Source organism: Chlorocebus sabaeus, chromosome 16 (assembly GCF_047675955.1).
Source record: "Chlorocebus sabaeus isolate Y175 chromosome 16, mChlSab1.0.hap1, whole genome shotgun sequence".
In the NCBI taxonomy this organism is placed as follows: Eukaryota; Metazoa; Chordata; class Mammalia; order Primates; family Cercopithecidae; genus Chlorocebus; species Chlorocebus sabaeus.
In genome coordinates, this window is record NC_132919.1 from 4,748,701 (window position 1) to 4,763,817 (window position 15,117).

Below are 15,117 nucleotides of genomic sequence, written 5' to 3' on the forward strand. Positions count from 1 at the left end.
CAGTGAGACTTGGGAAGAAGTGCTGGGGAGGTAAAGGCGAGATGCCACCTCCGCTGCCTGGAAGACTTTGCAAGATGCTCCAGCTGGGGACAGGGGATGGCTAGAATGACCTCTAGCCATCTTCACACCCGAGGCTGGGGCTGCTCTCCCAGGCCTGCAGTTCTGTATTTTCCCTTAGAAGGTTCTGGAGGCAGACGGCACCTCAGAAGCAAGCTGTTTATTTTTTAGGTTTTTCAGTTTATTTTTAAATTTCTGACTGTGATGGTGTTTATTTTTTCCTTTTCCCTTTCCCCACTTCCCCGGCTCAGCATCAGAAAGGGACCATCTGTCCGTTGCCTTGCTGTGGCCATTTTAGAACCAGCGCGAGGCTGCTTGAATCTGGTCCCTTCTTCTCCCTCCCTCCCTCCCCCACCACCTGGCTTTCTCTACTCTGCACTGCCTGCCTTCATCCCGCTCCCTCCAGGTGTCAGCTGCCACCTCCTGTAGGCCTCCATCTGTGAAGACCTCCAGGCTGGGTCCAGCCACCAGCCCAGGGCCCCTGTCTGAGGCAGCCAGATCTGTGGGGAACCTAGACATGGAGGCAGCACAATCCGCCTGTGAGAGGAGGAGGGGATTAGTTCCAGTCTCCTCGCTCCAGGCGGGGCCCCTCTGCTCCGACTGGTTTCTGATGAGAATGGTATCTGTATTCCCGTATGTGTCGTGTCCTGACTTGTTGCTGCCTCTGCATGTACCTGCAAGTCAGTGCGTATGTACATGCGTGTGTCTCACACGTCCCTCTGGCGTAGAGATCCATGAGTGATTTATAAACTGCCCTTCCTCCCGTCACATAAATATTTTTCCTGGTTTCTTTGCCTTCCTTCTACTTCTAGAACTGGCCTGATTTCCTCCCCTCCTGTGCTTCATTCCCATAAAAACACTTCACAACACGGGTAGCCATCGATAAACAGAGGACAAGTACTTCACATTGTGGAATCAGAATGAAAAGATCCGGTTGAGTTCCACAGCGTGAGAGGCAGGGTTAGCAGAGTGGAGAGTCTGTTTCAGAGAGTAAGGAAAGCTGAGAAAAGGAGTTTTTTTTGAAGGCTTCATTAAAAAGAGTCCAGGCTGGGCGCAGTGGCTCCCTCCTATAGTTCCAGCACTTTGGGAGTCCCAGGCGGGCAGATCGCTTGAGGTCAGCAATTCGAGACCAGCCTGGCCAACATGGTGAAACCCTGTCTCTACTAAAAATACAAAAAATTAGCTGAGCGTGGTGGTGGGCACCTATAGTCCCAGCTCTTATTATACTTAGGAAGCTGAGGCAGGAGAATCACTTGAACCTAGAAGGGGAGGTGGCAGTGAGCTGAGATTGTGCCACCACACTCCTGTCTTAAAAAAAAAAAAAAAAAAGGCCAGTCACAGTGGCTCACACCTGTAATCCTAGCACTTTGGGAGGCTGAGGTGGATGGATCACCTGAGGTCAGGAGTTCAAGACCAGCCTGGCCAAGATGGTGAAACCCCATCTTGGCCAGGCATGGTGGCTCACGCCTGTAATCCCAGCACTTTGAGAGGCCGAGGTGGGTGGATCACGAGGTCAGGAGATCGAGACCATCCTGGCTAACACAGTGAAACCCCGTCTCTACTGAAAATACAAAAAATTAGGCATGGTGGCGGGCGTCTGTAGTCCCAGCTACTCAGGTGGCTGAGGCAGAAGAATGGCGAGAACCCGGGAGGCGGAGCTTGCAGTGAGCCGAGATTTCGCCACTGCACTCCAACCTGGGCGACAGAGCGAGACTCCGTCTCAAAAAAAAAGAAACCCCGTGTACAAAAAAATCAGCCAGACGTGGTAGCAGGCACCTGTAATCCCGGCTACTCAGGAGGCTGAGGCAGGAGGATCACTTGAACCTGGAAGACAAAGGTTGTGGTGAGCTGAGATCACACTGTTGCACTCCAGCCTGGGCAACAAAAGCAAGACTCTGTCTCAGAAAAAAAAAAAGTCCAGTTGATGGTGGTATGTCATGGACAGTAGAAAATTGATGAGGGTATCAGTCTACCTTCTCTCTTCCTTTCATTTGCTCGTTGAAGAGATGCTGGTGGCCCCTGCTCTCCTCCTCTTGCCATAGGAACATTTAATCTGTCTCATGCTTTGGCTTTGGGCCTGCCGTTCATCCCAGGCACCTGGGTGCTTGGAGATGGTGCTACCTACCTGCTTCTTAGCTGGCTCTGGGGTAAATGGAGACTTCTTCAGGCCTGGGAGGGCCACCTCCCATTGAGAAAGGCAGGCATCTGGCTCTCTACTTATTACCCTTTGGGTCCTTGGGGGGCTGTGTCCAGTATCTCTGCCTGGGTAGGAAGGAGGAGGTGATCTTATCAGACTTTTCCTGCCACTTCCCTATCTCCAGCTCACACACCCACTCCCATTTTCTCTCTCTTTCTTAAACACTCTCTCTCTCTCTTTTTTTTTTCCTCCCCCGACATCTGAGAACTTTATCAGACACAGCCTCCGCACTGGGCCTCTTAGCCCGGGCTGGAGAGGGTGGCCCATCCTAGGAGGCTCAGCAATGGGAACCTCCGTGAGGTGACACCGTACCTGAAGGTTACTAGAGAGTTGGGAGACAAGGGCTGCTCCGCAGGGGCATGGACAGGCCAAAGCTTTATAAATACCCAGTGAAGAGAGAATGACAACTCTAATTCATCCTTCTACATACAGCACTCAAGGGAGACGGGTGGGGCGTCCAGGGACCTGAGTCCTCACTGGTCGGGGACCTGGATGGGTGATGAGTAGGCTCAGGTGTCCACAGCATGGGGAGGAGGGGGCAAGGCCTAGCCAACAGACAACGAGCTCCAGGACACCGTACACTTAGAAGACCAACTCCTGAGAGCCAGCTGCCTGGCACAGGCGTATCAGGCTGTTTGTTCCGGAACGAGGAGGGGTGCTCTTTACATCGTCTTCTGTGACTGGTGGGTTTTGAGAGGGGCTGCTTTGTGGAGAGGATGAGCACCTTGGCAAAGATAGGATCAGTGTCATGCCCACACAAAGTTAGGGCTGCTGGGCAGTGCCCCGCTTGCCAGTGTCCCCCACGACGATGATGGCAAAGCTGGCTGCCAGGCCACTCAGGCCAGTGCTCAGCTGGAGGAAACTGCTGTAGAGGCTGATGTCATCATTCAGGGAGCTGGCACTGGGGACAGCCGCCACTAGGCCATAGATGGTGATGATACCAGCCATGACCACTGGGATGATGGACTTCATGATCGGCTCTGGCCACACGTCAGACATGGCCATAATGCCGGTGCCATTGTTGGCCATGCCATAGGCAGCACCCAGGCCACTGGAGACCATGGTGGCCATAGCACCCAAGATGGTGAAAACCAAAGCATACTCAGGGCTGTTGTTGGATGTGCCTGTGAGTGGGGAGGGGGACAAGGATGGGCATGGCAGAGGGTGAGGGTGAGTGCAAAGATAGTGGACTGGTAGCAGCAAAGATGCTTTTCTTTTTTTTTTTTTTTTTTTTTTTTTGAGATAAAGTCTCACTCTGTAGCCCAAGCTGGAGTGTAATGGTGCGGGTCTCTGCTCACTTCAACCTCTGCCTCCGGGGCTCAAGCCATTCTCCTGTCTCAGCCTCCTGAGTAGCTGGAACTACAGGTACACACCACCATGCCCAGCTAATTTTTTGTATTTTTAGTAGAGATAGGGTTTCACCATGTTGCCCAGGGTGGTCTCGAACTCCTGAGCTCAGGCAAATCTGCCAGCCTTGGCCTCCCAAAGTGCTGGGATTACAGGCGTGAGCCACCACACCCGGCCAAGATGCTCTTTCTCTTACATACATACCCTCCTATTTCTTTTCTTATGCACACACACACACACACACACACAGCCTTTAGCTACTCCTGTCTAATTGAAGAATGTCTAAGACACCACCCTTCTGTCAGAATACTTGCCCCTCCTTCCATCTCTGCCAGTACTGTATCCTTGTGGAACTTAAATTGGGGAAACCCCATCTGCCCCTTGTCTCTCAGGCCCTTATCCCCTCCCCTGCGGTGGCTTCAGAATATCTCCTACAGATGGGGTTTAGGGTTAGTAATCTGGTGGTACTGGGGCTAAGGGATGGGTTTTAAAGCTCCATTTGCATAGCAGTCACTATTTTAACACTTAGATTGTTGGTGTTTTGCGGTGTCTTTAAGGGAGCTAATGAATTTATGGGAGGCTAAATACCCCCTCCCCCACTGGGTATAGCCACTGCCTTTGCCCCCTCTTCCTCTGTGTGGGCCTTCTGGATTACAGGAAGAGCTCAGGAAAACAGGCCTATTGTTCTCCTCTGCCAGGGAGGGAGGGCCTCCCGGGCCAGCTCGGGCTCACTGACCTCTGAACTGGTACCCGATAAACAGAGGCTCCAAGACCCTGGCAGCCTTGCTCTTCCAAGGCAAGGGAGTTATTTGGCTTGAGACTTTATTCTGTTCTGCCAGCTCTTGTTGGTTCCCTCTTTTTTTTTTTTTAATTTAAATTTAATTTTTTTTTTTTTTTTTTTTTTTTTTTTTGAGACAAGATCTTGCTCTGTCACCCAGGCCGGAGTGCAATGGCGCAGTCTCAGCTCACTGCAACCTCTGCCTTCCAGTCTCAAGTGATTCGCATGCCTCACCCTCCTGAGTAGCTGGGATTACAGGCGTGCACTACCATGCCTGGCTAGTTTTTGTATTTGTAATAGAGACAGGGTTTCACCATGTTGGCCAGACTTGGTTCCCTCTTTAGACCACAAGTTCCCATTCTCTTTCCCTAGTGTCCTCTGACATTCTCTTCTCTCCCTTCCCCCGTCTGTTTTTCTCTATCACAGTTTTCTCTGAGTCTTTCTGGCTCCTGTGTAGTCAGTCCTGGTATGGTTAGTAACAGGAGGAAGCCTGCCTTTTTGGAAGTACAAGGAACTAGGAAAGGAGGGGTCTCTCCCAGACTAGAGAAGTCTTCTCCCCCAGCCTCACAGCTAGCTGACTCTGGCTTGTCCTCCCAACACCCAGGATTCCCCCTGGCCCCTCCCAACACCAGGCACGGGGCAGCCCCACCTCCTGCCCTGTTTCCTGTCGGGGTAGGATGGCACCTTGCCTGGGTCTGGGAACAGCACTGGCTCCAGCAGCAACACCTGCCGGGGCATATCTGAGTGAATAATCATTGCTGGGCTCGAAGCACGAGAGAGACCAATCCTTCCTTGTCTCCACTGGGCTGTTTAGTGCTTCTTTCCCAAGGACTTCCATCCCTTCCCCAGGCTTTATGGTTCCAGTTCTTCTGCCATTCTGGAAGCTCCCTAGAATCTCCTGGAATGTTTAATGGACCTTTCCAGCACTGAAATTCAAGAATTATAAGACTCATCGGTCAGCAGAAAAGTGAGGATACCTTTTCCTAACCTACCTGCTTCCCCTGCAGTTTCCTCACAATCTTACTCTTTATATTTTAGCATATGTGACTCCTCAGGATGTTAATTCTCATCTCTCCATGTTGGTGTCTGAGCACCCAGAAGGTAGAGCCAGGGGCGCTTATAAATCAGGAGCATTATTTGACAGGCACTTAACAAAGACCCTGGCTATGTAGTCCCAGCGCTGTGGGAGGCTGAGGCGGGTGGATCACGTGAGGTCAGGAGTTCGAGACCAGCCTGGCCAACATGGCGAAACCTTATCTCTACTAAAAATACAAAAATTAGCTGGGTGTGGTTGCGCATGCCTGTAATCCCAGCTACTCAGGAGGCTGAGGCAGGAGAATTGCTTGAACCTGGGAGGCGGAGGTTGCTGTGAGCCGAGAGTTTGCCATTGCACTCCAGCCTGGGCGACAGGAGCAAAACTCCATCTCAAAAAAATAAATTAAATAAAGATGCTGGCTAATATTGATAATAACAGTTTGCATTTGCTAAAGTACTTAAATAAACCTTTACCCCTCAAAGGGTTTCATCTACATGCAAAGCCAACACCGCAGGAATTACTTTCCCCATTTGGAGCAGGGTACAAAGGGAAGGGGCATGTTATTAGAGGAGCTATTGTTAGTGGAATGAGGACTGGCAGCCAGAGTTCTCATCTGCCAGCTCCAGGCCACTTCCAAGAAATGGGACCCCAAGCCTCTGGTGCTTGCCTCCTTTTGCTCATTCTGTCATCCACCCCTTTCATCCTGGATTCCACTATGACTCCAGGCTTCTCCTGCATTTCTAGATTTCCACATGAGGATTGTGAGGGACTGATGGGGTTTCTCCTTCTCTCCTTTTTCTTGCCCCACAGCCTTGGCTCACGCTTCCTAGGCTCTGAGCTTCGGTTCGTGTCCCAGCCTCCCAACCGGACAGCATACTCGAAACAGTTTATGCATAAACTCTTTTGCATTTTCTCTTGGGAAATAATCAAACCTTTTGTTTCTAATCTAATCTCAGTCTGTCCTACCACTACACTGAAATGACTTTTTGGTTTTGAGGAAAGGAAAATGTCCGTTGATACTGGGCCCCAGGCTGCACCGTGAGAGCAGGAGTGGGTTCACATTTGCCCCTGGTTTTTTCTCCAGGTAGGAGCTGTGGGAGGAGTTCAGGGAGCCCCTTGAGGGTCAGCAGAGCAAAGAAGCAAGGGCTTAAGGCTGGTGTATGCCTCCCCTGGTCGGTTCTAGGGAGCAGAGTCCGTGGTGCAGGTGGAAGGACCACGGCACTGTGTCCCGTAACTGTTCAGCACCAGTGCATGCCATGTGCTAGGGAGACGCTGAAGCGTTAGGCAGCACCTTCGGAAAGCTTTTGAAGCTGGGGAAACTAATACATTTGAAATAGTTAAAGGGGGATTTAAGGCAGAGGAGCAGAGTCTGAGGGGACAGCTCGTGCCCTCCCCTTGCCTGCCTCAGGCCACCAGCTGTGTGCCTCTTCTCTCTCTCCAACCCTTGTTCCTCAGCTTCTTCTGAAAAGCTTTCCTTGAGCCAACCCAGCTCTGCCTTGCTCCGTCTGGCGTTTTATCATTAAATCAGTGAGGATTTGGTGACCTCGTATATACTCAGGAACATACCTGGAGCTTTTTTTTTTTTTTTTTTTTTTTTGAGACGGAGTCTTGCTCTGTCACCCGGGCTGGAGTGCAGTGGCCGAATGTCAGCTCACTGCAAGCTCCGCCTCCCGGGTTTACGCCATTCTCTTGCCTCAGCCTCCCGAGTAGCTGGGACTACAGGCGCCCGCCACCTCGCCCGGCTAATTTTTTGTATTTTTAGTAGAGACGGGGTTTCACCGTGTTAGCCAGGATGGTCTCGATCTCCTGACCTTGTGATCCGCCCATCTCGGCCTCCCAAAGTGCTGGGATTACAGGCTTGAGCCACCGCGCCCGGCCATACCTGGAGCTTTGAGGGGAACAGGAGCAAACAACAGGCAGCTCCCTAGTGAGGTGAGTGCAGCGTCAGGAGGATGTGCTGCTCGGGGCCAGCCTGGTGTGTGACCACTGCCTTGCATTGTATGCGGAGCTATGAGAGACGAGACATCTACCAAGTTTCAGCCTTAACATCACTGTTGGCTCTTCATATCTGAGCAAAGCAATATGTATAATTATACATTGTAAACAACACAGGGCACAGTGCCAGGCGACATCTATTTTGACACACACAAGAGGCTCTTTCTGTTATCCCAGAGCCCCACCCTTCAGTAATTGAGTCCAACACTTTTATGGTATCTTCCAGAGCCTCTCCATCAACCAAAGATTTGTATTTATTTATTTATTTTGAGTGGGAGTCTCACTCTGTTCCCCAGGCTGGAGTGCAGTGGCACGATCTCAGCTCACTGTAACCTCCGCCTCCCGGGTTCAAGTGATTCTCCTGCCCCAGCCTCCCTAGTAGCTGGAACTACAGGCACGCGCCACCACACCCGGATAATTTCTGTATTTTTAGTAGGGACAGTTTCACCATGTGGGCCAGGCTGGTCTTGAACTCCTGACCTCAGGATATCTACTCGCCTCAGCCTCCCAAAGTCCTGGGATTACAGGTGTGAGCCACCGTGCCTGGGCCAACCAAAGATTTTACACAATTTTAGTATACGTAAAACGTGAGGAGATAAGATTCTTCTTAGTAATAGAAGCTCTAGTGAATGAGACAAAGCAGCCGCAGACTGTTACCCCACGCGCTCACGATGCAACAACAGTCGTTTTGTGTGTGTTACAGATTCAGAGCAGATAAAATACTGCTGCTTTCATTCAGGCACCCGTCTCAGTGCGAGGCTGCCTCACTCTCGTTCTATGTATACCCAAGTACCACGTAGAAATGGCTCCTGCCCTTAATGAGCTTCTGTTCTACTTGTGGAGCTGAGGCTCAGCCCTGTGAAAGGTTTAATAGAGATGTTGTGGTCTGGCTTGTTGGGTTGGAAGGAATCTGCTCCAGCTAAGTCAAACAAGGGGTAGATGTGGCAGAGACTCAGGAGCCAGCTCCATGCATTCAAACCCTGGCTCTGCCACTGAAATAGCTGTTGGACCTTAGCAAGTTATTTACTTTCCCTGAGCCTGTTTCCTCCTCTGTAAAGTGACAGTAATAATAATATCTGCCTCATGGAGTTAGGTGAGGATTAAAGTAGTTGTTGTGTGGGCCGGGCGTGGTGGCTCCCACCTGTAATCCCAGCACTTTGGGAAGCCGAGGCCGGCGGATCACCTGAGGTCAGGAGTTCAAGAGCAGCCAGGCCAACATGGCAGAACCCTGTATCTACTAAAAATACAAAAATTAGCCTGGTGTGGTGGCTGGCACCTGTAATCCTAGCTACTGGGAGGCTGAGGCAGGAGAATTGCTTGAATCCAGGAGGTGGAGGTTGCAGTGAGCCAAGATCACGCCACTGCACTCCAGCCTGGGCGACCGTGAGACTCCATCTCAAAAAAAAAAAAATTGGTTGGTACGTGTAAAACACTTAGCACAGTGCCAGACTGTCAATATTTTTATTTAAAGTCAAGACCCTTCTTGAAAGGGTGTGGTGGCTCACACCTGTAATTCTAGCACTTTGGGTGTCCAAGGCAGCCGGATTGCTTGAGCCCAGGAGTTCAATACCAGCCTGGGCAACATAGTGAGACCCCTATCTCTACAAAAAAGTTTTTAAAAAGTAGCTGGGCATGATGGTGAGTGCTTGTGGTTCCAGCTACTCAGGAAGCTGAGGTGGGAGAACTGCCTGAACCCAAGAGGTTGAGGCTGCAGTGAGCTATGATTGCACCACTGCACGCCAGCCTGGGCAACATTGCAAGACCCTGCCTCACAAAACAAAAACCAAAAAAATATCCTTCTCACTTCACATGCCAAGAGAAAAAAAAGAGAAAAAGCATCTTGTTGGAACCTAGGCACCTGAATGGCAGCATAGACAGTTCCTTGGAACTGGAACCATAGGGTGGTTCTGGGTTAATGGTAACACCAGGGGATAGCTAGAGTCAGTTGGTCACTGTCCCGCTTCTGTCTCCCCCTGCAGCTCCCATGGCCTCTCCTTCCATGTCTACTGTGCTCTCTGTGTACAGTCTGGCCGCTCTGCCCACTCATGGCCTCTGCTTTCCTTTACCTGAGATGATAATGAGCTCTCCAGCCCTGAGTCTCCAGGCACTGTCTGGCGTCTTCCCTTTTATTTGAAAGGCTGAAGAGGAAGTTTGCCTTTGGTTACCTTTTTTCCTTCAGTCTTAGACTGGCTCCCTGGGGTCAGGAACTCATTTCTTAAACTTTTGCTGGGGCTAGAAAGGGGAAGAAATGGTTGAAAACACGGTCCTTTGGGCAACAGGAGGTATGAGCTAGGCAATGCACACTGCAGGCCTTGAGGTCAAATTTTCAGGTCAAATCTCGGCTCCACCACTTCCTAGCTGTGTGTAATCCTGGGCAAGTCATTAAATTGTTGTGAACTTTTTCACCTGTGAAATGAATATAACAGTAGTACCCACTTCAAAGTTTGTCGTGTGAGATTATAATTCTAAAGTGCCCCGCAGTACCAGGAACAAATAAAATGCTCAAAAATTGCTAACTGTCTCATTATTATTATTATTATTTTTGAGATGGAGTCTCGCTGTGTCACCCAGGCTGGAGTGCAGTGGTGCAATTTCGACTCACTGCAACCTCCACTTCCCAGGTTCAAGAGATTCTCCTACCTCAGCCTGCCAAGTAGCGGGGATTACACGTGTGTGCCACCACACCAGCTAATTTTGGTATTTTTAGTAGAGACAGGGTTTCACCATGTTGGTCAGGCTGCTCTTGAACTCCTGACCTCAAATGATCCGCCTGCCTTGGCCTCCTAAAGTGCTGGGATTATAGGAGTGAGCCACCACGCCCGGCCTAGCTCTGTCATTATTAAAGGGCTATGGGGGCTGGGTGCGGTGTAATCCCAGCTACTTGGGAGGCTGAAGCAGGAGAATCGCTTGAACCCGGGAGGTGAAGGTTGCAGTGAGCCGAGATCGCACCACTGGACTCCAGCCTGGGCGACAAGAGTGAGCCTCCGTCTCAAAAAAAAAAAAAAAGAAGGCCTATGGGGAGAGTGGACAATGAGGGTGATCTCTGAGATGGCCGATATGGGCAAGCTCCTAAAGTAGTAAAGATCAAGGCTGGAAGGATGGGGCAGATTGCAGCACTCGTTGTTCAGAGGAGGGTACTGGAAAGGCAGGTAGACCACTGCAGCTTGAATATGTCTTCTTCAAAAGAACCTTTTCCTGGCTCCCCAGGCTCGGTCAGGTGTGCTCTCTTGGCACCCTGCACTTCACAGCACATAAGACAGACCGGAGCTCTTTCCGAGACCGAAACCTTCCTTCCTCCTTTTCGGTCCAAGAGACACACTTGGCAGCAGCAGGAGGAGTGTCACTCCATACTTTTTTATTTTTATCTTTACTTTTTTATCTTTTCTGTTTTACATGAGATGTGTATTTAAATAACCAGACGCTGGACTAGAGGGGGAAAGTTTCAAGGATTTTTTTTTTTCTCCCCTTTTTCTCAGAAGGACAAATTTCACTATGTGGAACAGCTACGTAGAAAAAAATGATGAAGTTGTGATCTATGGGAAAAACATTAAAATAGACTAGGCATGGTGGCTTACACCTGTAATCTCAGCACTTTGGAAGACTGAGGCAGGAGGATCGCTTGAGCCCAGAAGTTCAAGACCAGCCTGATCAACACAGGGAGACCCGTCTCTACCAAAAAAAAATAGCCAGTAACCAGGCAGAGTGGTGTGTGCGCTTGTAGTCCCAGTTACCTGGTAGGCTGGGGCAGGAGGATCACTTGAGTCCAGGAGTTCGAGGCTACAGTGAGCTATGGTTGTGCCACTGCACTCCAGCCTATGGGACAGAGCAAGACCCTGTCTCAAAAAAGAAACAATACATTGGTTTGTGGCATCTGAGATGCAACGAAAGAAAGAAAGGAAACAAAGACATGCCACAGCTATAATTACACAATTAATTGTAGAGGTTGTTAACGTGTGCCTCTCTCCTCAGAATGTAAGCACCAGTAAGGTAGGGACTGCTTCAGTTACTCACTGTTCTATTCCCCAGCTTAGCACAGTTTCTGGCACACAGAAGGAAGGAATAAATAGTCATTAGGTTGGCAGCCTCATGGAGTGTGGACCTGAGCATTTGGAATCATAGAGTTAGAAATTCTGTTTTCGGGCCGGGCGTGGTGGCTCACACCTGTAATCCCAGCACTTTGGGAGGCTGAGACGGGCGGACCACGAGGTCAGGAGAGCGAGACCATCCTGGCCAACATGGTGTAACCCCGTCTCTACTAAAAATACAAAAAATTAGCTGGGCGTGGTGGGGTGTGCCTGTAGTCCCAGCTACTTGGGAGGCTGAGGCAGGAGAATCGCTTGAACCAGAAAGTCGGAGGTTGCAGTGAGCCGAGATCACGCCACCGAACTCTAGCCTGGTGACACAGTGGGACTCTGTCTCAAAAAAAAAAAAAAAAAAAGCTATCTTACTGAAAGGGAACTTAGAGAAGTTAAGTGACTGGTCCTTAAACACACAGCCTGTTAGCAGCAGAGCCAAGAATAAGAAACCAAATTGTGAGCAACATAGTGAGACCCTGATTCTACACACACAAAAAAGTAGCCAGGCATGATGGCACATGCCTGTAGTCCCAGCTGCTTGGGAGGCTGAAGTAGGATTGCTTAAGCACAGCAGTCTGAGATTGCAGTGAGCTATGATTCTGGCACTGCACTCCAGCTTGGGTGACAGAGCAACACTGCATCTTAATTAAAAAACAAAAAACTAGATCGGGTACAGTGGCTCATGCCTATAATCCCAGCATTTGGGGAGGCCGTGGTGGGCAGATCACCTGAGGTCAGGAGTTCAAGACCAGCCTGGTCAACATAGTGAAACCCCGTCTCTACTAAAAATATAAAAATTAGCTGGGCATAGTGGCACATACCTGTAATCCCAGCTACTCAGGAGGCTGAGGCAAGAGAATAGTTTGAACTGGGAGACAGAGGTTACAGTGAGCAGAGATCGTACCATTGCACTCCAGCCTGGGTGACAAGAGCAAGACTCTGTCTCAAAAAAAAAAAAAAAAAAAATTGCCTAACTTTTAATCATGAATTATATTTTATTGTCTACTGTGTTTGTCTTGGAATTTATTTATTTATTTTTTTGAGATGAAGTCTTGCTGGAGTGCAGTGGCAGGATCTCGGCTTACTGCAAACTCCACCTCCCGGGTTCATGCCATTCTCCTGCCTCAGCCTCCCAAGTAGCTGGGACTACAGGCGCCTGCCACCTCGCCTGTCTAATTTTTTGTATTTCTTTTTTAATAGGGATGGGTTTCACCATGTTAGCCAAGGTGGTCTCAATCTTCTGATCTCATGATCCACCCGCCTCGGCCTCCCAAAGTGCTGGGATTACAGCCGTGAGCCATCGTGCCGGCCTGTCTAGGAATTTTTAAATATGTGTTATTAGATGAGAAGCACTTTATAGATCCCTTTCCATATTAGTAGCGTAGGTTGCTTTTTTTGTTGTTGTTGTTGTTGTTTAGACAGAGTCTCACTCTGTCGCCCAGGCTTAAGTGCAGTGATACAATCTTGGTTCACTGCAACCTCCACCTCCCCAGTTTAAGCAGTTCTCCTGCCTCAGCCTCCCAAGTAGCTGGAGTTACAGGCATGCACCACAACACCTAATTTTTGTATTTTTAGTAGAGATGGGGTTTCACCATGTTGGTGAGGCTGGTCTTGAACTCTTGACCTCAGGTGATCCGCCCACCTCCCAACGTGCTGGGATTACAGGTGTGAGCCACTACACCAAGCTGATATTAGTAGGGTAGCTCTCTTAGAATAGAATCTGTCATTAATAATAACTTATTGTCCAGGCACGGTGGTGCACGTATGTAATCCCAGCCCTTTGGGGGGCCGAGGCAGGTGGATCATTTGAGCCCTGGAGTTTGAGACCAACCTGGTCCACATAATGAGACTGCATATCTACAAAAAATTTTAAAAATTAGCTAGGTATTGTGGTCCATAGCTGTGATCACAATTGCTCAGGAGGCTGAGGTGGGAGGATCATTTGAGCCCAGGAGGTCAAGGCTGCAGTGAATTGTGATCATGCCACTGCACTCTAGCCTAGGTAGCAGAGCGAGACTGTTTCAAGATGATGATAATAATAATCAACTAGGTGCGGTGGCTCACGCCTGTAATCTCAGCACTTTGGGAGGCCGAGGCGGGCAGATCACGAGGTCAGGAGATCGAGACCATCCTGGACAACGTGGTGAAACCCCATCTCTACTAAAAATACAGAAAATTAGCTGGGCGTGGTGGCAGGTGCCTGTAGTCCCAGCTGCTTGGGAGGCTGAGGTGGAAGAATGGCGTGAACCCGGGAGGCAGAGCTTGCAGTGAACCCAGATCGCGCCACTGCACGCCAGCCTGGGCAACAGAGCGAACTCTGTCTCAAAATAGATAGATAGATATGTAGATAGATAGATAGATAGATAGATAGATAGATAGATAGATAGATAATAAACTAAACACTACAGAAGGTGCTCTTAGGATTTGTTTTGTTTTGTTTTGTTTTGTTTTGTTTTGTTTGCCAGGGTCTTGCTCTGTCATCCAGGCTGGAGTGCAGTGGCATGACCACAACTCACCGGAGGTTCAACCTCCTCCTAGGCTCAAGTGGTCCTCCTATCTCAGTCTCCTGAGTGGCTCATACCTGTAATTTCAGGGTTACAGGTATGAGCCACTATGTCCTGCATCTTAGGATTTTTAAAAATGCATTAAAAAAATAGATACACGGTCAGGTACAATGGCTCACGCTTGTAATCCCAACACTTTGAGAGGCTGAGGCAGGAGGATCACTTGAGCCCAGGAGTTTGAGACCAGCCTGGGCAACATAGTGAGACCCAGCTCTAAAAAATAATAATAATTAAAATTTTTAAAAATTGGGCCAGGTGCAGTGGCTCACGCCTATAATCCCAGCACTTTGGGGGCTGAGGTGGGTGGATCACCTGAGGTTAGGAGTTTGAGGCCAGCTTGGCCAACATGGCAAAACCCCATCTCTACTAAAATTACAAAAATTAGCCAGGTATGGTGGTCACAGCTAGTTGCGAGGCTGATAATCACAGCTACTCTTGAGGCTGAGGCAGGAGAATTGCTTTAATCTGGAAGGCGGAGGTGGCAGTGAGCCGAGATGGCACCATTGCACTGCAGCCTGGGTGACAGAGTGAGACTCTGTCTCCAAAAAAGAAAAAAAAAAGTAATTTATACATAATTATACATATTGATGGAATATGTGATGTTTTGATACATGCATACTATGTATAATGATTAAGTCAGCGCAATTTGGCTATCCATTACCTCAAACACTTATTTGATTTTGTTGAGAGCATTCCATATCTTCTAGCTCTTGTTTTTAATTTTTAATTTTTATCTTTAGACAGAGTCTTGCTCTGTTGCTCAGGCTGGAGTGCAATGGCATGATCTCGGCTCACTGCAACCTCCATCTTCCAGGTTCAGGTGATTCTTCTGCCTCAGCCTCCCAAGTAGCTGGAACTACAGGCATGCGCCACCACGCCCAGCAACTTTTTGTATTTTTAGTAGAGATGGGGTTTCACCCAATTGGCCAGGCTGGTCTCAAACTCTTGACCTCAGGTGATCCACCCTCGACCTCCAAAAGTGCTGGGATTACAGGCGTGAGTCACCACGCCCGACCCTCCTCTAGCTCTTTTTACATTTACAATAAAGTATTCATAACTGTGGTTAC

The 15,117-nt window shown here is 49.3% G+C and overlaps 2 protein-coding genes across 19 annotated transcripts in view; one reads left to right on the top strand and one right to left on the bottom strand.

Annotated features, from left to right (window-relative positions):
• The window catches only part of MINK1 (misshapen like kinase 1), a 66,529-nt gene that overhangs the window by 22,945 nt on the left and 28,467 nt on the right, over nucleotides 1–15,117 (top strand). The gene's annotated exons all lie outside the window — the stretch shown is intronic.
• Nucleotides 2,146–4,188, bottom strand: LOC140708593 (V-type proton ATPase 16 kDa proteolipid subunit c-like). Its single transcript, XM_073004608.1, has one exon. It carries the CDS (start codon nucleotides 3,323–3,325, stop codon nucleotides 3,017–3,019), a length of 309 nt encoding a protein of 102 aa, XP_072860709.1. The 5' UTR covers nucleotides 3,326–4,188; the 3' UTR covers nucleotides 2,146–3,016.

Coding starts and splice junctions, on each gene's coding strand:
- LOC140708593 (XM_073004608.1), bottom strand. CDS start 3,325: ATGGCCACCATGGTCTCCAGTGGCCTGGGTGCTGCCTATGGCATGGCC.